Below are 25,970 nucleotides of genomic sequence, written 5' to 3'. Positions count from 1 at the left end.
TTTATTAGGTTTCTTTTCATTTCATTTCTTTTCATTCAACATTCTGAAATTTTTTAGATCTGTTTCTTATGCTTGGAGATCTTTAACCTTCTCCTCTGACCTAAATATTCCTGGCAGTATCTTCTGAAGAGCTACCTTATGGATCATAAATGCTTTCATATATTTTTATCCTAGAATGTTTTGTTTGTCCTACTATAATTGATAGTTTTGGTGGATAGAGTACCTTGGGCTAGTGTTTTTGGTTTTTAATAACTTGAATAACATCATTCCAATTCATTCTAGCTTTCATAGTTTCTACTGGAAAAAAATCAACTGTTATTCTGACTTTATATGTGACATGGTCTTTTTCCCTTGCAAGCTTTAATAGCCTTTCTTTTTCTGTCCATTCTTTTATTTGGTGTGGGGAGTTTATTTCCTGGTCCAGTCTATTTGGTGTTCTGTATACCTCTTGGGCATTAATCTCTTTCCTTATATTAGGGGCATTTTATTCTATGATTCTGGTGAAAATATTTTCTGTGCCTTTTATGTGTTTCTTCTCCTTCTATACCTATTCTTCCTAGATTTGGTCTCTTTATAGTGGCCCAGAGGTCCTGTATCTTCCATTATTGGAATTCATTGGATTTGAAATTTTCTTTGGCTGAGTGATCCAATTCTTCTACCTACTCTTCAAGACCTAATGTTCTCTCTTCCACTTGCTCTAATCTAATGGTAAGGCTTTCATGTAAATATTTTTGTTTGAATTTCTGAATATTTCATTTCAAGATTTTTCATTTTGACATTTTGTCAGAGATTCTCTTTATTAACTTCTATTTTTCATATCTTGAATTGTTTTTATTATTTACTTGTTTGTGTTTTTGAGTGCTTCATTCCAGAATTCATTCTTACCTCTTCAAGTTCCTTGATAATTCTCATTATTCCTATTTTGAAATACTCTGTTGCATACCTTCTGAATCACTGTTCTCAGGGAACATTACTACAGGAGTATTAGTAGATTACTCATGTTTGTATATCTGTAATGGGGTCCTGAAATACGTTGTTGTCTCTCCTTTGTTGAGTGGATATTTGAAGCTCTGTCTCCTATAGCCCCAAATAATCATGTAACAGACCAGCTGTATAGGGCTTACTGTTTAGACTTTGGGCAATTTAGTGTTGGTGTTAAATGGGGTTTCAGAAGTGGTCCTAGCTAAAGCACAAGCTAAGTGAACTCTCTAAGCACCCAAATAAGCCTTTGATAATGTTCAGGAGTGTTGGGGGAAGGTTCTCAGGACTGGTCATCAAGCCATAGATGCTAGTAGAATTGATAATACAAGTCTAGGGTCCCTACCTGAAGGAGAGGAGGAGCGTAGGGGAATGGGGACTAGGGGTGTGTGTAATGCTACTTCTTGGAGAGTGACATCTTTAGGTCATGGAAAAGGGTGGAGTTGGTAACCAGAACCTTTGGTTCTGCATTGACAAGGACCGAGTTGTACATGGCAGCCATGGGTGAAGTTGGCAAAGATAGCTAGAGTTGGCAGCTATAATCTAAGCTTTTTCTGGCTAGTGAGGAGGGGAACAAAGGTTCTCAGCATGGAAGGATGGAGTTAGTTGTGTGAGTCTTGAATTTCCATCCTGAGGGATTCCAGGAAGGTGGGTCTGAAGGCTGGAATGGGCTCGTTTTAATTTTCTTTATTAAATGATTATAATTTCCCTGAATACACTTCTGTTTGATGTGGTAGCAGTTAGGTACGTTTGTTTGTTTGTTTGTTTGTTTGTTTGTTTGTTTGTTTTGTCACACAAATGCATCTTCTGACCTTAGGCCAATTTGGTATCTGTTTCTCCTGATATTTTATCTTCACGGTCTTTACATTTATGTGTTTTGCTTCTTAGGTCCTCCTGGGTTGCCTGGTCCTTCAGGACAGAGTATTGTAATCAAAGGAGATCCTGGACCTCCAGGAATTCCTGGACAACCTGGATTAAAAGGTCTACCAGGACTTCCAGGCCCTCAAGGTCTACCAGGTACCTTTGTAGATCATTGTTTAATGTTCTCTATTTGAGAACATTCCCTTGGTCCACTTTTTACATGCACATAGTTTGTCTCTGACAGTCCCAGCAAGGAACAGAATAAGAGGCCACCATGGATCCCACGTACCTTTTTCTTAAAAAATGTTAAAATAATTTAGGCCGAACCAGATTTCTTTTAACTACTCTGAGCAAGCTAATTTAAATGGTTTGATTGTGTGAAAATCTGTTTCTTTTCTTGTAGGTCCAATTGGCCCTCCAGGAGACCCAGGACGCAATGGACTCCCAGGCTTTGATGGTGCAGGAGGGCGCAAAGGAGACCCAGGCCTGCCTGGGCAGCCAGGTAAAATGACTAAAACAGTGATATTGGTCGTGGCATTTATGCTTTCCAGGTCTCTGGATTTGGGGCTGTACTTGGAGCTCTTACAACTTCTTGTGTAGACAGCATGTCAAATCCAGAGCCGGGGAAAAATGGGGAGTTACATCCAAAGAAATATGCTATACCAGACAAGCATAAATATGTTGCATTTTCTTTGATATAAAGCATTAGAAATCCAAGATATTCTTCCAGGTATTCAATATAATTACTTTTCAACTATTTTTGTTTTATTTTATTTCAGTAGGGCTTAAACCTAGGGATTCGGTATACGGACAGGCTATTGTTGAGATACAGTCACAGCGCCACTCAATTCATTTTCAGTGTAATTCATTAACTACCTTAGAACGATTTTTTAAATCTTTCTTCATTTTGTGATGTTATAGAAGATAGTTTCCTCTACAGAATGCAGTAAATAGACGAAAAATTTAAAGGATCACCATAGAACTCATGCTGAGAAAATATATTGATATACAGATCTTTAAAGTCAGTCATTACTATATCCTTTTTACAATATTAATTTTGGTTTCTGCTAAATGTATTTCAGCTTTTCATTTTTTTAAACTCAATATATTACTATATAACCATGGTTGGCCCAATTTTTACAGTATGGCCTGGGCTGGCCCCAAAATCATGGCATTCCTCTTTCCTTAGCCTCCAAAGTACTGAGAATCAGTTTCCTACATTTCAATCAAAAGTCAACCTAATCCACAAACAAATTTGATTAAACTTATTTAAAACTTCATTAATATGATTGCTAAAATAAAAACAAAAGCCAAGCTGTGGTGGCACACACCTTTAGACCCAGCACTTGGGAGGCAGAGGCAGGCAGATATCTTGAGTTCAAGGCCAGCCTGGTCTACAGAGCAAGTTTTAGGACAAACAGGGTTATGCAAAGAACCCCTGTCTTGAAAAAAAAACAAAAAAATTACAAGATTATATACTTAATAGATTGTTTATTTTATGTAGTAACTCTAGGTAGTATAGGTTTAAAACAGAGTAATATGAACATAATGAATGTATATTAAAAAGAGTATCTTTGGTAACAAAACAAAGTAGTGATACATGTGGACCTTCTTAGAGCCAACACTGCCAATTCAGTAATTTTGTGCTTCCAAAGAATGAACAGATTAGTGACATCTTTTGCTATGATGTGTCCTAAAAACAAAAATCAACACATACCACACACAGTAATTAAAGCCCTGGGTACAAAGAGCACTACCGCTGGCATATTAAAATGATGCTTTTGCAGAGCTAGAGAGATGGCTCAATGGTTAAGAGTACCTACTGCTCTTCCAGAGGTCCTGAGTTCAATTCCCAGCAACCACATGGTGGCTCACAACCATCTGTAATGGAATCAGATACCTTCCTCTGGTGTGTCTGAAGACAGCTACATTGTACTCATATAATTAAAAAATCTTTTTAAACCATGCATTTTGAAGGCTTTTAAATAATATGTTACTTAATTTCTAAGCAAATATCCTTCGGAACAATTGTCCAGATGTATTAAAGAAAATCATTTTCATCACTGAAGCTGGAGGAGCTCTGGAAACCAAACTCTTCTTTTCCAGTGGTTGAACAAAGCAGCTAGTAAAATTTGGTCATAAGATCCAAACTCCTTTAGAATAAAAAGAGAACAGAAAGCATGCTACCTTTCCACAGGCATCACATTTTCCTACCTAAGATTCTGTTCAAGAATTTTTAGTGTGCCAGGACAATATAATCTCTTTGAAGGCAAAGAAAATAATCTTGTTTGTCCTTCTACCCATTATAACTGACAATGCCTTTACAGACACCACATACAGATTGAATAAGTTAACTAATCATTATGTTTTGTTAATAGCCACAATAGTGGATCAGAGCTTACTTAATCTTGTACACCAACGTTTTCATTCAAATAGGTAGCCGTGGATTGGATGGTCCCCCAGGACCAGATGGATTGCAAGGACCTCCAGGGCCCCCGGGAACCACCTCTGTTGCCCATGGATTCCTCATCACACGTCACAGTCAGACAACAGATGCACCACAATGCCCACAGGGAACAGTCCATATCTATGATGGCTTTTCTCTCCTATATGTACAAGGAAATAAAAGAGCCCATGGTCAAGACTTGGGTAAGATAAGTCGATCTAACTTCTTCCTGTGCATTTCGTATTTATTTTAAAATTTTTCTTATGTTCTAGAGTGGCTTTGGACAAAATGCACAACTCTTTTCTTTGGGGCCCTCAAATTGAAGAGCATGTCTGAGTTAACTGACTACAGTCACCATAAATTTTAAATGAATAATTTTAACTTCAAATTAAAAACATTAAAAGCATTGTACCTAGTACAAGGTACCTTTTTTGGTTTAAAGTGAGTTGACTGCAAAGACATGTTTCCTTTTACTTAGTTTAGTAATGAAGCAGTTGTCCAGGGCAGTCTATAGTATAGCAGCTGCTTGATTGTACACTGTAATTTATGGGTGACAGATCCTTATTATGAGCTATTCAATGCATTTCCATGTCTTCTCTATACTTAGTCAATGGGATGAGGCTACACTGATGACTGTCAGGACCTCTCCATCTCTATGATTTCTTTTTTGCAGTTTCAACATTGGTTTTAGATAAGGGCTGATCATTTTATCTGAGGCTATTTATATTAAAATCCTCCAATTTACATTTATGAAAACTTTTAAGAAGATAGTCTAGGCTCCCAACTTCTGGGTTATCTATGGTTAGAAACTTCCCAAGGTCTTATTGGCTATGAAAAGAGTTCTCAGATTTGGTAACTATAAACTATTCCTACCTTGATCCTCTTTAGGCCTGGAACAGAAAAAGGCTAGAAAAAGAGCTTACAATCCAAGAGTGGTCTGTATTGACAGGACTTTGCTAAGGTTTGAGTTGTGTTAATGAACAAATAAAAAATTAAACAAGGATAGCTTCAATGTTGAACAATTACCTGGTGGAATATTTTCCTGTATAGATAGGTAGAAAGACTACAATGTTTTTCTAATTTTTGTGATTATAACACAATTGCATAGTTTTGTCTTCCCTTTCCCACTTCCAAATTCTTCTTGTGTAACCCACCTTACTCTTTTAAAGTCATGGCACACACACACCCTCACACACTATATATATAGTGTGTGTGTGAGGAGATTTTTCTGTGATATATATATATATATATATGTATATATATCACAATTAATAGAATATATATTCATAATGCAATATTGTATGCATTCATTGTATACAATGTACTATATATACATGTTTTCAGGGCTGACCTTTCAGTATTAGATAACCAATTGGTGTGATCTTCCCTAGAGGAGAAAAATTGAATTTTGGAATGTCTCTGTCTGAGGGGGAGAGAAGCAGTAATCTATTAAGGCCTTGTTATTTTGGGATATGGGAAGTGCATGCTATCATGGTTTAATTTTTTTGAGACTGTAATAGTGATTCTGTGTTGTTATAGGCACTCAACAGCACAGACTTGTTTAAACACCACAGTCTTATCATTACGGGGCTTTCTCTTATGCACATTTTCCATTTTTTTATGAGACAAAGTGTGGTTACAGCTTTGTACTAAATCAGGCAATAAATTGGCTCTTTAAAAAAAGTTACTGTATCATATACATAACACTATCAAACCCTTTGTCTAATTTGAGTTTTACAAGAACAACAAAGATAGAGGACAAAATTTTTCCAAAGAATTATAAACAAAAAAAACCTAGTTAATAGGTTAAATTAGTTAATAATAGCCACACAAGTAATAAATTATAGATTTAGGACTTGAACACAAACCATGGCAATTCTTTTTTCCCATTACTTTATTTACTTACTCACTTTACATCCTTATTAAAGCCCTTCTCTCCTCTCAGTCCTCCCTCATACAGTCCCTCCCCCATACTTCCCTTCACTTTACCTCTGAGGAAGTGGAGGTCCCTGTTGGGTATCAACCCATCCTAGCACCTTAAGTCACTGTAGAAGTAGGTACACCCTCTTCCATTGAGGCCAGATAAGAAAATCCAGGTAGGGGAGCAGGATCCACAGGCAGTCAACAGACTTAGGATAATCCCCTGCTCCAGTTGTTGGGGGACCTGCATGAAGACCAAGATGCACATCTGCTACATATGTGCAGGGGCCTAGGTCTAGCCCTTGTATGCTCTTTTGTTGGTGGTTCAGTCTCTGGGATCTCCCAAGGGTCCAGGTTAGTTGACTCGGTCTTCTAATGGAGTTCCTATACCATTTGGGTCCCCCAATCCTTCCCCCAACTTTTCCACAAGACTCTCTGAGCTCTGTCCAATATTTGGCTATGAGTCTCTGCATTTTTTCCAGTCAGCTGCTGGGTAGAGACTCTCAAAGAACAGTTATTGTAGGCTCCTGTCTATCAATCTAGGCTGACAGATACAACCATAAACAGAACTTGAAGGAGGAAGGTAGGGCTACAGTGGGTCCTTATTGATCTTCTGAAGACAGCTCAGTACATTTCCCCCCAAAATTGTTAGGAGTTGCTACTGCATTCATTTATGCCTGCCTTACACAGAGCACCTGTGTATCCAGGCCAGCAGTAACAAATACAGATGTTGACAGTAACTTCACCTATTGTATCATTGTGACAAAGGCTTTAACCAACAAAGAGTTATCACAGTCTCAAAGTGTGCCCCTGTGAGTCCACTACCCATGGACTAGTCCATAGTAGTAGTTGTTTCCTCCATCTACACATAGACGGATATGGAGACATGGCTGACTAGCATATTGTCAAAGTTGAGTTCACAGCGGTCTCCAAGGAATCTCTTGCCACAATGGGACTGTGTACCAGGATGGAATCAATGGCTACTCCTGCTTCCATGTGCTTGGATACCATGGAGGCAATTCTAAATCTGTCCATTGTAAGTGGTGCAATGCTGTCATTCCCTTTCATGTTACCTTGAGTCAATTACTTTTCTTTTAGCCACTTTTGTATGTTGGGTTATTTTATTTCAACTAAATCAATGACTTTCAAGTTAAGAACCTTTGCAAAGATCCCTAGGCCTCTCCCAAATCTATCACATAATAATTCCAAATGATTGGGGGAAGGTGGTCAGTGCTGGGGATTAAACCAATTATCCCAAGCATTGTAGGAAAATGCTATTGATTGTTATCAAACCCCATTTTGAGAAAAAATGTATCCTTTTGGACACATAAGAATACTCTCAATTTTCATATCCTCCATTCCCGTGTTGACTTTCTCCTACAGTTGACCTGTATTTGAGGTGGTTACCTTTGTCATACACCCTTTGAGCATCAGTTGCCTTTCATGGAAGAATTCTCATTCAAAAGGACTGTATAAACTCATTAATACATAGTTTTGGAGGATCTGGAGAGATAGCTCAATCGTTAACAATGTGTACGGCTCTCACAGAAGGCCCAAATTTGGTTCCTAGAAGACACAGGTTGGACTCCTTACAACTGCCTGCAATTCCAACTACAGGCCATCTGCCTTCCTCTTCTGGCCTCTGAGAGTGCTGCACTCACATGTACAAACACACACACACACACACACACACACACACTTAATTAATTAAAAATAAAATATTCGGAATGAAAAGAAAATAAATATATTTGTATGGCACTGAAAATAGAACTCAGTGACAGAATTCTCAAGTAGCAAGCCCTAGACCTGGTTTTAAACTGTAATACTACAAAAAATGCAAAACAAAATTAGAAAAAATTATGTATTTCTAACAAAAAATGAACGTAATCTTTGTTTAGTAATTTAAAAGGTATATCAGTTGTGAGCGAATAATTGTGATAACGACAGGTCAAAGCAAAAAGTTTAACATATAAAGTCGTATGGCTATGCAAAACCTTTAAAGTTATTTAAATTTTTATTTCAAAAAGATAAAATAGCATATTTAGACTGTTCTATCATTGTGAAAAATACTTGAGAAAAACAACTTAAAAAATAAAGGATTTATTTTGTCCCATAGTGTCATAGATTTCATTCCATGGTCAGGTGGCTTCACTGCTTCCTGGCCTTGATGAAGCAAAACATCATGATAGAAGGATATGAAAGAATGGATGTATTCATTTCCTGGTTATCAGAAGGTAGAGAATTGAAGGCTTATGCTAGTAGGCTTTCTTCTTTCGCTTTCTCTTTTTTATCCTTCTTTATCCCCAACCTGTTCGATGGTATGTGTATTCAGGATGGGCTTTCCTTAACATCAGGAAGTACTTCCACATTCACATCTAGAGATGTGTTTTAAAGCTTTGTAGGGATGAAGGATGTCTCAATCCACTGAGGTTGGGAATCTAGACTAAACCATTTAAACTTGACTTTCCCTTTCTTTGTTTTTCCAGCAGTTTTTCCTTCTTCTTTTACACTTATTTACCTTTTGGTTTATCTCTAAACCTGTCTGTAATTGGTTAGCATTTTTATTAATAGTGTTTATACACTTGAAGAGATTGCTAGCCCACACAGGTAACATACTGAACATAGCTTAGAAAAGGGGCCATTATGGAACAAGACATAGGTAGATTCTGCAAAGACTTAGTGTGTGTCCTTCATGTGTACTCAAAAAACGTATAAAAAATGTATAAATGTTCATCAACAGATACCATTATTTGTAGAATCTATAACCAATTTTTAAAAATCACTGGAGAATATGTAATGATCCATAGCAACAAAATCTACATCCATTGTAAAATTCATCTTGATTTTATAAATGATAAAAAATTATTGTGTTGGTTATCTGAAAGCTGTGCACCAGTTTCTTTGTGAAATGTTTTATTTTTATGGCTTTAGGATAAACTAAACATCGTAATGCATTCGTTCATCTTTTTCTTTTCAATTCTTCATAGGGACGGCTGGCAGCTGCCTTCGTCGCTTCAGTACCATGCCTTTCATGTTCTGCAACATTAACAACGTTTGTAACTTTGCTTCAAGAAATGACTATTCTTACTGGCTTTCCACCCCAGAGCCCATGCCAATGAACATGGAACCCCTGAAGGGCCAGAGCATCCAGCCATTCATTAGTCGGTGAGGCACTGGTTTGGCTTTGGCATTTACCAATTCCCTCTTAGTTTAGCTAGTAAGAAATCAGTCCAAAACAGATAATCAACAGTACCCATCCCAAGTTAGTGTACAAGAATGATTTTTAATACTCAACCCAATGTTTACTTTGGACTATATTTCTTAGAGATCAACTTTTGACTAAGTCCTATGGAAACATTTTAATAGTGGGAGAGCTTAGTCTAGTTTTTATGCAAATATACCCGTGTATATTTGTTCGGGTTTTACTAATTTGGGATGCATCCAGCTTAGGCTAAGTGCTGCAAAAGATCAAATTGAAAAAATGGAAAACATATAGGGGGAAAGATGTTTTATTCTAACTGAAGAAATCTGGAGATATCTGTCTCAAAGAAATGTGTTTTGAACTGGTCCGTCTTTCGTAGATCGGACATCAACTAGATACACATGCAGCTATAAAGGGAAAGTCATACTAAGGAGAGACGATGAGAATGCATAGTAGATGAATGTATCTAGAATGTACTACTTAAAGTTTTCAGAGGAGAAAAGGTTAGAAAGTTAGCCTGAGCACAGATACTAGAATGCTTTGACTACCAAAGTATAGCTTGGAATTTAGTGTATTATAATGGGTAGCATTACAAGCCCTCAACCAATATTGGAGATAAAGCTCGGGGAAGATTAAGGAACTATCAATGTACTTGAATTGCATAGTGACCATCTTCAGGTAGAAACCAGTTACAGTGAATAGTATTGCTATGGTCTTAATGTAACTGGACTAGGTCTTACAATGGAGGACCTGCAACTCATTATTGGAGTAAACTAAAATTGGGAGTTGAGGTAATAGTTGAGTTTCAGCATTCTTTTAAAGTAACAAATAGAGGTTGGTACCATTAGCGGAGATTTCCTGGTATTTTCCACATTGAAACAATCACTTGAGAATATTAGATAGTTATTTTATTTATTTATTTATTTTTATTTATTTATTTTTACACTCCATATTTTATTCCCCTCCCAGTCCACGCCCTGAGAGTTCCACATCCCATACCTCCTACCGTACCCCTCCACTCTCCCCATTCCTCCTCCCTGTGATCCTGATACAAGGTTACTAGTACACACAAGGAATGAATCATTTACTAAGTCCAATTTCTTTGACAGTGAATACAGCTTATTAGCAAAATCATTGTTTCCTTTGTAACATTGTTACCTAACTCACTCCTCCCCCTTCTCTCTGTCTGTCTATCTGTCTCTGACTATCTCCCTCTCTGACTTTCTCTCTTTGTGTGTGTGTGTGTGTGTGTGTGTGTGTGTGTAACACATATAGCATGCAAGTGTGTGGAGGAGATTTTTTTCAGTCTCAACTTTATGGAGAAAGAGTTCCCATAACGAATTATGTAGACAAATTTTGCTCAATTGACCTCCATCATATTTCAAAATGTCCCCTCATGTTCTTTATTAAAATTTTGATATATTCATCAACATTTATTCTGTGGCCATTTTTCTTTGTACTTTTCAACCACATCTCCAACTGCCTGGGCACCTGCCCAGTTATTCTGGGTCTGTTGTACTTATCCAAATATGGCCAAATGGCTAATAAATGTCTTTGAAGGAAGAATAAGGGGTGGATATTGAGAAAATATCTGCTTTTTGTCTTTTCCAGTTTACTAGACATTCTTCTTACCACAATAATAGCATTACCAAGTGTTTACCTCCAGTTGGGCCCTCTGACAGCAAGTAGAACACACTAAGCCAAACTCCTACATCAATTACCACATTGACTCCAGCAAGTATGAATGCAAATTTATGTCACAATGCAAAATGAAAATGCAGTAGCTGTAATTCTACGATGTATTGAAAGAAGGCTTACAATTTTGCTTATAAATGCATTATGCATGAGGGAAGAAAGTTCTCATGCAAAAAAAAAATGATTCTCAAAGTGCATTTTTCTCCTCTTCTGATCATTGAGGACTGTTGTCAAGGTCCTCCGTGATAGGAAGGCTTCCGAAGAATAACAATTGTTGTTTCCTGCACCCTCACTCTGTAATTCATATTTTCTCTCCCTTTACCAGATGTGCAGTGTGTGAGGCACCAGCTGTGGTGATCGCAGTTCACAGCCAGACTATTCAGATTCCTCACTGTCCTCAGGGGTGGGACTCTCTGTGGATTGGCTATTCATTCATGATGGTATGAAACCCCCCATATTTGTTTTGCTCATCAGAGCTGACCTTCTATATAAGTACATTTCTCCCAATTTGAACCATCACCTCACTTGCATAGTTATAAGAAGCATGAATCTTAAATGAACGCTGTCCAAGCACAGTGTTCTTCCACCCTCACTTTCTAGAGTCCATTTTTACAATATGCCCATTGCTTTTGTTGACTGCTTTTGACCCAGATACTGTTCTCTTTCAAGATTCCTAGTTTCACTCATTGCATTCTAATTTGTGACCATGTTATGTACATATAATTGAATAATCACCAAAATATTATATCACATATATGTTGTGGAACATTTTCCTTATCTTTTTTTAGCATACAAGTGCAGGAGCAGAAGGCTCTGGCCAAGCCCTAGCCTCTCCTGGCTCCTGTTTGGAAGAATTTCGTTCAGCTCCCTTCATCGAATGTCATGGACGAGGGACATGCAATTACTATGCCAATTCTTACAGCTTTTGGCTGGCCACTGTTGATATGTCAGACATGTTCAGGTATGTTGCTTATGACTTTAGTTCAGGCCTTAAAGCTCCCTTCATAGATACTAGGGAAGAAAGATTCTGTTAGTGTGTTGTTCACCCTTATTAAATTTTAGAAATTTGTTGGACCAAGTTCTTTTGTCTTAGCTAGTTCTCCACATAAACTAACTTTTAATATAGAAACAAAATTTATGTTGTCTTGTCAGTGTGGTGACAGGTGGCTTAGTACTAACCTTTCAATATCAAAAAAGTCAGGAGTTGGCCTACTAAAGTGATATCATCTTGAGAACTGAAACTACAATTTATCATCACTTATAACACATAGTTTTTGTGAATTTATTTGGAGATTTCATCTGAGTCTTTGAGGAATGAAATAACACACATCTCTGAAGATTGCAATCTCTTCAAGTTTGCCTTTATTTTTATCTGTCGCTTCTTTCTTGATATTTGTATATGATACTTTATTGTGCATTGCTCATCAATTGGTTAAACTTCTCCTATCCTATACATATTAAAAAAAGGTAAGAAAAAATCACAAAGAAACAAATATAAAAAAATAACAGTCCTGAGGACAACAGTCACAAAAATACATGTAAAGATAAAGAGAATGAGGTTTGACTGTATTGTGGAGTATTATTCTGCCATAAAGCATTAAATTATATATGAAACCAAAAACCATGATATTCCAAATCAGCCATACTTAGACATATTTTCTCTTTCATGGATCCTGGATTTTACATACATACACACACGCACGCACGCGCACACACACACACACACACGTATAAGCACATGTGTAAGAAGAAAGAAGGTTGTCTGGAGAAAGGAAAGGGACTATTGGAATGCTAGAGAGAAAGGGACAGGTATGGAGGATGAAAGTATATGGTAAATTTTCTTTCTGGAACCCCCCACTATATGCAATGAATGTTAGCCAACAAAACGTTGATTGCATACGTGTGATCAGTGGTGAATATTAAGCCATAGCAATCAATGTGTACTAAGCGGTTAAGGGCCAACATGACGGCTCAACGGGTTAAGACACTTGCCCCTAAGCCCCACTTAGTTGTGTGCCCTGGACCCACACAGTCCAAGAAAGCGAGCCACTTCTACAACTTGTTCTGACCTTTCCAAACATGCTGTGGAAGGCATACTTCTACACACTCACAGACCGACAGACAGACATTTTTAAAAAGAAAATAAACTTTTAATTCCCTGACAAAGCTGCTTAACAGAAAGCGAATGTTGAAGTGTGACTTCTTCCCTATAATAGAATTTCAGTAGCCAAAGTGTATAGAATAGAAATCGGAAATGCAAACCTGATTGTTTCCGTTTTTATTTCCTAGTAAACCTCAGTCAGAGACACTGAAAGCAGGCGACTTGAGGACACGTATTAGCCGATGTCAAGTATGCATGAAAAGGACATAACATGTTGAAGAATTACTGGTGTTTTTTTAATGTGATTATAAATATATATATAACAATTGTATGTGATTCCCAGGATGCAATGTCTCACTCACTCTCCCCAACTTTACCACTGCTACCACCAATGGTGCTAATATCCTCTATGAAGAAGAGAATATGCTGACTTGTAACCATGAAGATTCACAAGTACCTCAGTGATGTGCCAGAGCAAGGCCTCCATTCTTTCTTATGAAAGAGTAGGGGAGACTATACTTCTGGGGGTCCAGAATAAATTTCTGGATTATAAGACGAAGTTGATATAATTTGCCTAGTTACTAAGATGGCACATTAAAAATTCAATGAAGAGAAGAATCAAAAATACTGACTGCAGTTTGAGGAAGTATTCTTTTTCATGGTGCTACTAATCCTAATGTACCCCCAGGTTTTTAATAGACGAGTGTTAATCTTATTTTGCTCTGTAAGTAAAAAAAAAAATGTGTATATTCTGTAAACAACCTCTTAGCTCAAAATGTTGAGTCATTTAGATGTGATCCGGGATAAGCCCCTCTTCTGAAAAAAATCTATGAAATCTTACTCTATAGACAGCAAGATATTCATGGGAGAGAATTTATCTTTCCATCAAGTTATTACTGGAATCAAATTAATTGGGATTTTAGCCCATAAATTCTTATCTGACTTAAAGAAAACACATCCTTTAAGTAACTTTGATCAGAATTTTAGTGGTTCATGTAAAACTTATCAACTTATCATATCCAATGGAGCAATCTCTTGTTTTATATATTGTTTTTGCATACTCCTGATGGTTTTGAGAAAAATGTCAAATTAACAATTCTTATTATCCTGGTGCTTCCCATGTAAGAATTATTCTCCTGTGGGCTCATTTGTATAAGAAGACAATATTTGCTTGGTCTTCTCCCTTCAATTAGAAAAAGACAATGGACTTTTAAAACCTTTATATTTTAAACATTTTATCAAAATAGTCATAGAATACATTATTTTCTTAACTGTCATCTTCTCACTGAATGTTTTTTTAATTTACCAGTATCAACTTAATTAAAGATATATGTTATAATTATGGCTCATTGTCTCTTTCTTTAGCATAAGAATAAAGCAATGTTCATTTATATTGGTACATCAAATATTTCTTTCTCAGGGAATTGGTTCCTGTGTCTTTGAGCATTACAATGCAGAAAACATATATCAAGGGAAACTTTTTCCTTGGGGAATAAATAAACTACTAGAAGACACTCTTGTAATACTGAATTTCTTCATAACATGGTATTGGTGGATATTAAAGAACAAGTTTGTATTTCGGAAAGAAATCATTAATAATGCTTAAATCAGATTAGTGAGCTAATAGTCCTCATAAATAAGAATGAGCCACTATAGCTCTCTAAAATAACCACTGACTTGCTAAGACTCAAAGGACTTTTAAAGCTTTTATAATAAAGTGTGTGTAATAGCTAAAAATACACCAACTGAAGCAACTTTTAAAATTTTAGATCCCAATAAGAACGTATGGGCAATCTGGAGCTTAGAGCTTATAGTGGTGATTTTTAGACTCTAAGTAATAAGAACTATTTTACTTTTATTTTATGTTTTCATGTAGATCGACCCATGAAAACACTGTCGTGTGATTCTAACTGGACCCCTATACCCACCCCCAGATGATTTTCAACATTGCATACTTTTGTCAGTTGTTCCTTGAGTTGCACGAACAAATGTTGATTATAGTCTTCACGCGAACATGCTCCACGCACAGATAACACTTGTGTTTCTTAACGCCTCTCCTTCCCTCCAGCCCTCCCAATTTGAGTACACAAACCCATCCCAGTGAAAGACTCCGATGTTGTTGACTGTTCCTTGATATGGATTATTCAAAGACTGTTATGAATCTTGGAATTATCTTAGACAAGTGTTAACAGTTACCCACAATTCATGGTTTTCCCACATAGGCCAACAGTGAAAAACTTGTTCTGCTGAATCGGCTCATTTTACTACAAAACATGTTATGTACCAAATAGGGCTTTAAAAGTTAATAAATTTATTTAATGATTCACATTAGATAAGGAGCAAGTCCAAATGTTCTACTGCTCTATGGAAGAATTGTTCCGTGGATAGCTCTAACCTTTGGAAGTCTAAATAGTCAGAGACCGACAATGATTGTAGGCCGTCTTTCTTAGCTTGACCAGACCTGCCACGTTGATGTGTACACTTTGCTTTCAACAGAGGTTTTATTGACAGTTTGTCCTTCCATAGTGTTTTCCCCTTCCAATGAAATTGGAAACCCCTTTCCAGTTTTTATGGTGCCGATGAGGTTCTTTGCTTCAATTAGCATGATTAATTGAAAACTAGTCACTCCAAGCTGTTACCACTTTGTACAGAGGTTAACACAAGGTGGCACTGTTGCCTGTAAAAATGCACCCACATGTGTCCCAAGCAGTTGAGCCCATTGTTGAAGGTGGTGATGGGTTTGTATGAACCTCTGCCCTTCTTATTCCGTATTTTAAGCTTCATGTTCTCTTTCATTGTCATAAAAATCAGTAGAAAATCATTCTAAATATGGCCCAGTTTCTCAGTATCTACATTCAAAATAAAAAGGCGTCTTCAATGTCAAAGGTTCCAGTCTTAGTCTGAGTTGACTCTGAGAACACTTCCTTACCCTCTCAACACACAAGTAAAGAAACTGCTTTTGTTTGGCCAAGACTTCAGTTGGCTTTAGTGGGCAGAGGATCTCTTTTTCTCAGGATGGGTTATTCAACCATATTCACCTCTAAACAGCTTTGAAAAGTAATCTGAATATTGTTTAAAAAAATCACTCGCCATTGTTGATTTAAGTGCAGTATTTTCTGGGCGTGGTTTGTTTAAAGGATTCTATAGTGGTAATAACTCATACATTGACACAGTAAAGGACTTGAATCTAGATAAGCCTGTCCTCCAAAGTGTGTGCTAGCAAAAGATCATTGGATGCTTATTAGCCATAACATGCTACAACACATAACAATTCAGAATAAACCCTAACCCCATCAGGATATGTGGTCATCAGGATGTATACTAGGTAAAATAGTCATGCTACCTAGTCTTGGATTGCGATCTCTCCTTAACTCTAGTACAAATCTCAGGTATTTGCCAGCAGTAGAGATTGTTTGCCAACCACTTCCTTAATGTAAGAACAGACCAAAATCCATTAATATAATCTTAGTTCTTTATCTCTTTGAGAAGTCAACTTGCCAAACACCTGAACCTATGGACTAGTAGCTGGTAGGTTACTGTTATCACTGTTACCATTATTCACTATGGCCGATTCACATCACATCCTTCCCCCTGCTTTTTGCACACCGAGGGTTCCAAAGCCCTCTGCTTCAGGGCTCAATAAGCTGGTACTGAAGCGGAACAGCTAAGGGACAGGTGAGTGATACTGGTGGGATTAGGATATTTATTTTCACAGCTCCTTCTCTGTGGGGTCACTTCAGGTTGCACTGTGCCCCTGAATGGACTGTCCAGATGCTTCTTCTTATCTCCTGTCTCGTCCCAGTCATCTCCTAATACTCCTTGGTGGTCTAGGTGTGTCTACAAGTTGGCTCATGCTACTCTGCTAGACATAATTAATTAATTACTGTTTTTCTAATTAAACTCTGATCTAATTATCATAAGTGCACTGTTTGAGTGCTATTGAAAATGTACTTAATACAGCACTGGCTCTAGTTTCCAAAATATAGAGATGGTACCTATTGATGGTAAGTTGAAATTAATTTATAACAAAAAATATGCATATTCATGATTAAGGCAAACTGTACTGAAACACATTTATTAGGGTGAAATGGGACTTAAAATGTACCATTATGGTGCAAAATCATTTACTTTTCCTAAACATTGGATCTTTGGCTAATGTACTTTGACTTCTCTCTGTTGGCCATTTGTCTTGGATGGTCCTACTCCAAATGCAAAACAAATTTCACTTGTCCTATTAGCAGACTGGATTCTGATCTTTGAGAGCTCCTCAAAAGAAACTCTCGATAATGCTACTTCCAGGAGAAAATCTGACAAGTTCTGTCTACATGCCTACAAGCCACCAAAATGACTGAAAATGTTACCGAGAAATGGGGACTTTACTCCTGCTCTGTAGGGCTGGAAAGATGGCTAAGCAGTTAAGAGTACTGGCTGCTCTTCCAGAGGTCCTGAGTTCAATTCCCAGCAACCACATGGTGGCTTACAACCATCTGTAATGGGATCTGATGCCTTCTTCTGGTGTGTCTGAAGACAGCTACAGTGTACTCATGTAAATAACAAATAAATCTTTAAAAAACACACAGACATCTGTCCAGAAGATCTTCAGATCTGCTATCCTTGTATCCATCTAGAGTGCTAGAGAAAATGCTCCTGGTAGAAAGAATGGAGTGAAGACTGAGATTGGAAGCCCCAGGTTGTCTGACACTACTTCCTAATTTCAACTAAAGCCACATAGAACCTACCAAAAAATAACATATTTGATTTTAAGGTGAAATTGTTTTTCTGGTTCATTTCCTCAGGGCCAATAAGGCATTTGCTAACACCTATTCTGCCACGAGACACAGATGGAAGACCAGATTTCAAAATTTTGTGTCTTCCTTTGATACAATATTATGACTGTGGCTCAGGCTCTCCAAAATGACTCAGCAGCCAGCAGGAGAGCAGAGCTTAATGTTTATAAGATCTCATTAAAGTTTCATTTTTCCCATATCTCACTTGATATCACTCCCCATATCTCTTTGGTATATTCAAGTGATGCTAGCTAGCATGGATCTCCAACTTATAGATGCATTAAGATATGCCTTGGAATAGTTAACTAAGCTTCCCCAGATCCAAGACAAATCAAATTACTAATTTATTTTCACTCAAAATTTAATCATCACCTTTTTGCACTAAAGTTAACCTATTTTACAAAAAATTCAGAATCCAGGGATGGAGATACTGTTCAGTTAGCATTCTTCTTGCCTAGAACATGCTCAACCTCAGGATCCATTTCCAATATGACACCACCACACACACACACACACACACACACACACACACACACACACACACACACACACACACACCACAAACAAACAAAATAAACCACAAGAATTCCAAGTGTGGTAAAAATCAATAAGGTTCTACTAAAAAGGATATTCTGTGTCATGAGAAGTGTGTCTTGGGGAGTCTTAGTTCCCAAGTAAGAATGAATGTGTTTCATGAGACCTCTTTTAAATTACTCCTTGGGAATAGAGAGCTTCTTTTTTTAGTGGTCAAGTTAATCTTGATATAACTTATTTTTCGTTATTTTTTTCTTTTTATTAGATATTTTCTTTATTTATATTTTAAATGTTATCCCCTTTCCTGGTTTCCCCTCTGGAAAACTCCCATTCTATTCCCCCACCAACCTGTCCATTTCTTTTCACCTACCTGCCCTGGATTTCCCCTACAGTGGGGCATCTACCTTTCACAGGACCAAGGACCCTTCTTCCTATTGATGCATGACAAGGCCCATCCTCTCCTATATATGCGGCTGGAGCCATGGGTTGCTCCATGTGTACTCTTTGGTTGGTGGTTTAATCCGTGGGAGCTCTGGGGGTAGGGGGGTCCTGATTGGTTGATATTGTTCTTCCTATGGGATTGCAAACCCCTTCAGCTCCTTCAGTCCTTCCCCTAACTCCTCCATTAGGGTCTCTATGATCAGTCCAATGGTTAGCTGCAAGTATCCACATCTGTATTGGTCAAGCTAATTAATTATTAATTAAATAAATATTATATTATTATATTTTTGCAAAAACTATATCACATAGATAGCAATATAGGCACCTAGCTTCCTTTATGTTAATATGATCAAGAGACATTTTTCCATTATTTTACTTAACACTTTCTGTTAAAAAACTACTTAAAAGTATATATCTCAAGGGTGTGTGTAGATGAACACACATATTTGTACAACTAGGCAATATTACTATAGACCTTCTGTCTTTGTATCCTGGGCTGACCTTGAACTCACAATCTTGCTGCCTCAATTTCCCAAATACCTGCATTGTAGCAGTGTGCCGCCATCCTGGTTTAATGGACTTTGCTATTGATCCAATTAAAATTTTTTCAGTTTTAGTGCCTTGGTTCATATTAAAGCAGCAGAACATATTGGTTCCCTTCCTTTGATTACTCTCCTGGCTGTCCTTCAGTGTATAACATACACCTTTAATTTCTAACAGTTTGTTTTCACATCATATAATACCATCTCACAAATGTAAGAACATTACAGTAGCATACTTTGAATTTTCTGATCTTGAAGTTTGGTTGATTGCTTTCATATACTGTACTTTCTACAGATTACAAGTCCACATGGCATTGATATTATTTTGCTTAAATTGTGTATTACCTTGTCATTATGTAGAACTCAAAAGTATGATGTTTTAAAAAGTATAATTTGATTGTTTTACCACATTCATAAGTTTCTATCATCATTATATTCTAATTCCAGGTCATTTTTGTCACCTGCCGAAGAAACGTCATGCCCTTTGCTGTTTCTCCCTTGGTTCTCCACCCCATCCTCCCTCAGCTCGAGGAAACCACTAATGCACAGACATCTTTACAGATCATCTATTCCAGACATTCCATAGAAATGAAATCATATATGATCTTTTGTCTATGTCTTCTTAAATTTACTGTCATGTGCTCAAAACATGCATCAGTGTTGTGCCATGTGCCAATAGCTCAATTCTTTGATTTTTAAAATTGAGGTGTAATACCTACACAGCTAAGCATTTAAGGCAAAAAAGAAAAGAAAAGAAAAGAAAAAGAAAGGAAGGAAGGAAGAAAGGAGGGAAGGAAGGAAGGAAGGAAGGAAGGAAGGAAGGAAGGAAGGAAGAAAATGTAAGCAGCAAAGTTTCCTAACGACTATCTCCATCTACTAGCAAAAACATTTTCCCCACCCCAAAAGAAAATCTTCATATCCATTAAGCAGTCTTAAGTCTTCTCTAAAGACCCTAATAGCCACGAATCTCCTTTCTGTTTCTATGGATATACCAATTTTGGATGTTGCGTTTGAAGAGAGTCATGCAATACTCAAAGTTTCTCACCTAGTTTCTCGAGTTCAGCATGTTCTCAAGCTTCACTCACACTAGAATGTGTGCGAGTTCTTCATTCTTTGTGTGTGGGTTGCATATGAATCGATTGGATGGATAAAGCACTGCTGTTTATCTGTGGCATTTTAAACACAGCTGACAGCTGTGTTGTTTCTGCCTTTTGCTGATTGTGAATATTACTCTGAACCCCCATGTGCAAGTATTTGTTTAAAATTTTCTTCATCCTTTCAGATATAATATACATTCTTGGGCTGCATATTAATTCTATATGCATGTTCTTGAGAAACCACCAAAACTTTCACAGTAGCTCCATTATTTTATGTTCCTACTTACAACATATCAGGGTTCCAGTTTTTCTACATTTTTACCCCAAATTACTTCTTTCTTTCTTTCTTCTCCTCCTCCTCCCCCTCTCTTTTGAGTCTTATTATACTTCAGATTAGCCACAAACTTTGTCTCTTTTTCTCTATTTTTTAAAATAATTTACTTCACATTTCACTCAGTGCTCCCCTCTGGGTCAATCCCCCCTCTCCTCCACTTAGCGGGTGGGGCCCCTTGTGGGTATCCCCCCACTCTGTGCCACAAACATTGATTTCCTAATGATTTAATACATTTCTTGATAATTTGCATGTCTTCTTTAAGGAAACATGTAGTGAGATGTTCCACCCATTTTTAAATTGGGTTAATGGTCTGCCGTTAGATGTAAGAATACTTGACATCTTGACATGTGATATAGACAAGTCCCACATAAGATCAGCAATTTCCAAACATCATCTTATGCTGTTGGCCTTGGACTATCTTCCTGCCTCACTCAGCCTCCTAAGTGCACAGGTTAGGATTCTGTGCTGCCATGCCTTGCTTTGTTCGTGGTGCTGTTTAAAACCTAGGAAATTTGAAATTTGTGGAAATCTCATTCAGCTAGTTTTCTTCTTGTTTCTTTTGAATTTCTGTTACATCCAATAAATCCTTTCTTAGTCTTAGAGCATACATACATTTTTCTAAGAATTATATGAGTGTACTTCTTATATTGGGGTATTTGCTCAATTTTGAATTTATTTTTATACATAGTATGAGATAAAGGTCTAATTTCTTTTGCGTAAACTTTCCTGGCATCCCAGTTGCATTTGTGGAAAAGAAGATTCTTCATCAAATTTTATCAGTGTCTATATAAAACTCAATTATTCATTGATACATGAATTTACCCCTAACATGTATACTGTTTGATTTATCTACATGTGTGCTTTGTGCCAGGACACATCTTGATTAGTTCAATGCTTTGGTCAGTTTTAGAACAATATACTGTAAATCTTCCAACTTTGTTTTCCATTTTCAAGGCTTTTTGTTCTTTAGGCCTCCTTGCAAGTCTATATGAATGTTAGGTTTAGCTTATCAATTACTGAAAAAAGAAACTGAAGACAACTATAATTCTGATCGATTGCTTTGAATTTATTTATTACCTTGGGAAATCTTATCTTTTTAACACTATTAAGTCTTTTGACCCCTGAGCCTGTATTTTTCCATTTCAATACAGTTTCTTTAATTTCTTGAGTGACATTTGTAGTTTTCACAGTCTTATTTGTGTTTCATTTTGTTCATAAGTATTTTATCCTTTTATACAGGTTTGTCTGTCTGTCTCTCTCTCATATGTTATCAATGTATTCTGAAACTTTAGACAATAAGTTTATTAGTTTCAGTATTATTTTTTTATTTTTTGAGGTTTTCTTGATATAAGATCGTGTTATATGTAAATGAACCAATTTTATTTCTTCCTTTACAAAGTTTTTGCCTTTTATATATTTCCTTAATTGGACAGTCTGTAAAATCCAGTACACTATTAAACTGAAATAATGAGGGCTGGAAATGTAATGTGCTTGCCTTGCATGCCAAAGGACTCTGCTTTGATCCCTTATACCTCAGAGACATTGGGACATTTTGCCTTCTTCTTCATTTATTTCTAGGGGCAAGATCCTTGTAAGGAACCACGGTTAATTGTCCTTTACATGTAATATGACTACCAGTGAAGCTATCTCTCCTGACCTTGTAAGTATTGATCTGTCTTGTTATTTATTATGTTTATTCAGTTTCTATTTATGTGTGTCAATTTTGGCAGTTCATATCCTTCTATAATTTAGTCTATTTTATCTAATACATTTAATTTGTTAGCATACAATTTTTCATAGTGTTTTTCAGTAGCCATTATTGTGTCTTTAAGATTATTAATATTTCATTCATTCTTAATTTAAACAGAGGTGTATCATTTGTTGATTTTTCTCAAGAACCAACGTTCATTTTTGTTAATTCTCTCTGTCATCTTCATTGGATTTTGCTCTACATCTTATTATTTTCTTCAGCTTATTGCCATTGAGTTTGTTTTTCTTTAATAATTTTTTGGTTTTTTTTTCCAATTCTTCTATATCTTTAATTTTCTTTTTTTATTCTTCTCTCCCCCAGATCGATCCCCCTCTCCCTCCCCTCAGAAAAGAGCAGGCCTCCCAGGAATATCAAACAAGCATGGCAGAAGAAGCTACAATAAGATGAGGCACATACCATCACACCAAGGCTGGACAAGGCAACTCAGTACGAGGAAAGGGGTCCCACAAATAGGCAAATGAGTCAGGGACAGCCTCTGCTCCACTGTTAGGAATCCTACAAGAACATGAAGCCACCCAGCCATAACGCATATGCAGAGGACCTAGGTCAGACTCTTACAGCCTCCCTGATCTCTGCAAGTTCCCATGAGTCCCAGTTGGTTGATTCTGTGGGCCCGCTGGAAGAGCAGCAGGTGTTGTTAATCATCATTAAGGAATCTCTCTATCACATCGTGTTGCTTCAAAGATGATGTCATTATTTGTGGTTGAGGAAGCATTAGGAGCATCACGGTACACATGTGGAAATCAGAGGACGGCTTGTAAAAGTCTGATTTCTCCTTCCACCATGTGGGCCACAGGTGATGGAGTTCGAAATCCTCAGGCTTGGCAGCGAGTGGTATTACCAGCTGAGCCCTTGCCTCATCTGTTCTTTCGGATTTTCAATCCAGACATTTATTTGGAAGTAAAATTCCCTTTAAATGATGTCCACTGGTACCTGTAAGCCTTGCTCAGTTTTGTTTCTATTTACTTTAAAGTGGCAACTTTTTTCCTTTCTCATTTCTTTTTTAAAAAAAATTAGTTATTTGACAATTTAGTTTAATGCATTTTTGTCATATTCATTCCCCTACCCCAATTTATCCCAGATCCAATTGTCCTTCTCTATCCACCCAACTTTGTGTCCTTTTCAGTTATCAAGTCTAATTTGTGATAGCTATATATACTCTTGTATGTATGATATTCCAATGATACAGAATAAGAGATGGTGGAATGCAAAGACATTGATATCACTCCCCCCCCCCTAAAAGTTCAGGGATCATTGTAGAAAAGGGAACTGGCAAAATGATTGTAAGAGTGAGATGGTATATAACTAAAATGAAACTGTTTTTTAGACATGGATGAAATCATCTACATTGTGATAGCATTCACAAGACCTGTGCAAACTCCCATGAGATTGGGCAAAAAGCTCTACCTCTAAGAGTGCAGCTACTGGCAAATGATAACTGTTGAGAGACGGAGTGTGTTTTCTTTAAGGCCATGGCCCCTAGTAGGGTAACAAATTTTCTTTTCTTTTCCTTTTAAGATTTATTTATGTGAGTACACTGTAGCTGTCTTCAGACACACCAAAAGAGGGCATCGGATCCCTTTACAGATGGTTGTGAGCCACCATGTGGTTGCTGGGAATTGAACTCAGGATCTCTGGAAGAGCAGTCAGTGCTCTTAACCACTGAGCCAGCTCTCCAGCCCGCAATAGATTTTCTTATCCATTGGTTGGTATAGGCGTGTTAGTTACTTTCCATCCTTTTGTGAATTTTAAGTTATTCTGACAGTTTAGCTAAGGTAGTTAGTGACTGAACATCTCATCATTTTTATGATGTAAAATGTATTGAGAGTTATTTTATTAAGTAACACATGGTATCATTCAGAATATGTCCCAGGTACTCTTTAGAACAATATGTCTTCTGTTGCTGTTGAAAGTAGGATTCTATAAAAGTTTTTAAGGCAACACATAGATGGATTTTATACTTTGATCCATTTAATAATATACATATAGATAATAATAATTAATGAAAATAGGTCATGAATTTGAAAAAGAGCAAGGAGGGGTAAATGGGAGAATTTGGAGGGGTGAAAGCAAGGGGAAATGATGATATTATAACATCAAAAAATAAAAGACATAATTTTTTAGAACTCTGTTAGGTCTCATTTGAACACAGTATTGTTCAAGTCTTCTGCTCTCTTTTTTACATGATATTTATTTTTTAAATTGTATATGAAAGTATTTTGCCTGCATGTATGCACATATATCACCCATGTTCCTGGTACCCTTGGCGATCAGAAGAAGGCAAATGAACTCTTGGAACTGGAGGTAGAGATGACTTTTTTTTTTTTAGCTACCATATGTGTGTTGGGAATTGAATGAAGGTCCCCTGCAAATGCATCCAGCACTCTTAACCACTGAGCAGCTCCTCAGCCCCTCTTTTTATTTTCTTGTTGATCTCTTCCCAGTTGTTCTATCCATTGGGAAGTTGGGTAGTAAGTTCTTTGACCCTTTGTTCACTTGCACATTCATCACTTCAGTTCTAACATCTTATTTCATGCACTTGGGAATTTATTCTTGCGTGTGTGTGTGTGTGTGTGTGTGTGTGTGTGTGTGTGTGTGTGTGTGTGTATTTGTCATGTTTTTGTGGTTCAAAATATATTTCTGTTTCTGTAGTAGCAACTTTTCAACTTTTTCTCCAAAGTCTTGGTTTTGTTTGTTTGCTCTTTGTTTGCTTTTAGATTAATATACCACTCTAGGTCTCTTGGTGCTTGTGCTCATGACTTACTTTCTACTGTACCCTGACTATTTCTGTTTTTAGTTTCTACGTATCTCTGCTAGGTAACGTATAATTGGATTGTTTTTGTATGCATTCTGCTTTTAAGACTAATTGTTCACAACTTTCTAATGTAATGCAATTTTAGAAAACGTAAAACTGATGCTTGCTTCATGCCCAACTTTTTTTTTTTTTTTTTGCAAAGCTTTGATCCATATTGCCAGAGTTGGAAGTCTTTTGAAAGAATTTTATTTCTCAATCTTTTTTCTCAGTTGTGGTTTAAAAATTGGAAGTTTCAATTAGGACTCTTCCCATTAACTATATGCAGCATGAGGTTACAGTTTTACTTTTGCATCCATGTCAAAAGTAGAAATTTTTCTTTTAGATTATTTAAAAATTATTTTTTAAACTTGTATATAAAGTGATAGATTTCATTTAGGCATTACATATATATACATATGTATGTACATGTGTGTGTGTGTGTGTGTGTGAGTGTGTGTGTGTGTGTT

At 36.9% G+C, this 25,970-nt stretch overlaps 1 protein-coding gene across 1 annotated transcript in view; it reads left to right on the top strand.

The window, feature by feature from the left end:
- LOC116888646 (collagen alpha-5(IV) chain-like) overlaps nt 1-14,547 on the top strand; it is a 760,537-nt gene extending 745,990 nt beyond the window's left edge. Inside the window, exons 47-53 of the mRNA XM_032889937.1 lie at nt 1,867-1,995; nt 2,243-2,341; nt 4,276-4,488; nt 9,193-9,370; nt 11,428-11,542; nt 11,891-12,063; nt 13,392-14,547. Coding sequence (XP_032745828.1) covers nt 1,867-1,995; nt 2,243-2,341; nt 4,276-4,488; nt 9,193-9,370; nt 11,428-11,542; nt 11,891-12,063; nt 13,392-13,473 — 989 coding nt within the window. The 3' untranslated portion in view covers nt 13,474-14,547. The remainder of the gene's footprint in view (nt 1-1,866; nt 1,996-2,242; nt 2,342-4,275; nt 4,489-9,192; nt 9,371-11,427; nt 11,543-11,890; nt 12,064-13,391) is intronic.
- Nucleotides 14,548-25,970: the final 11,423 nt, after the last annotated feature.

This window comes from Rattus rattus, chromosome X, assembly GCF_011064425.1.
Source record: "Rattus rattus isolate New Zealand chromosome X, Rrattus_CSIRO_v1, whole genome shotgun sequence".
NCBI classification, from domain to species: Eukaryota; Metazoa; Chordata; class Mammalia; order Rodentia; family Muridae; genus Rattus; species Rattus rattus.
Note: the sequence above shows the minus strand (reverse complement) of the source record. Positions and strands in the feature narration are given on the sequence as shown.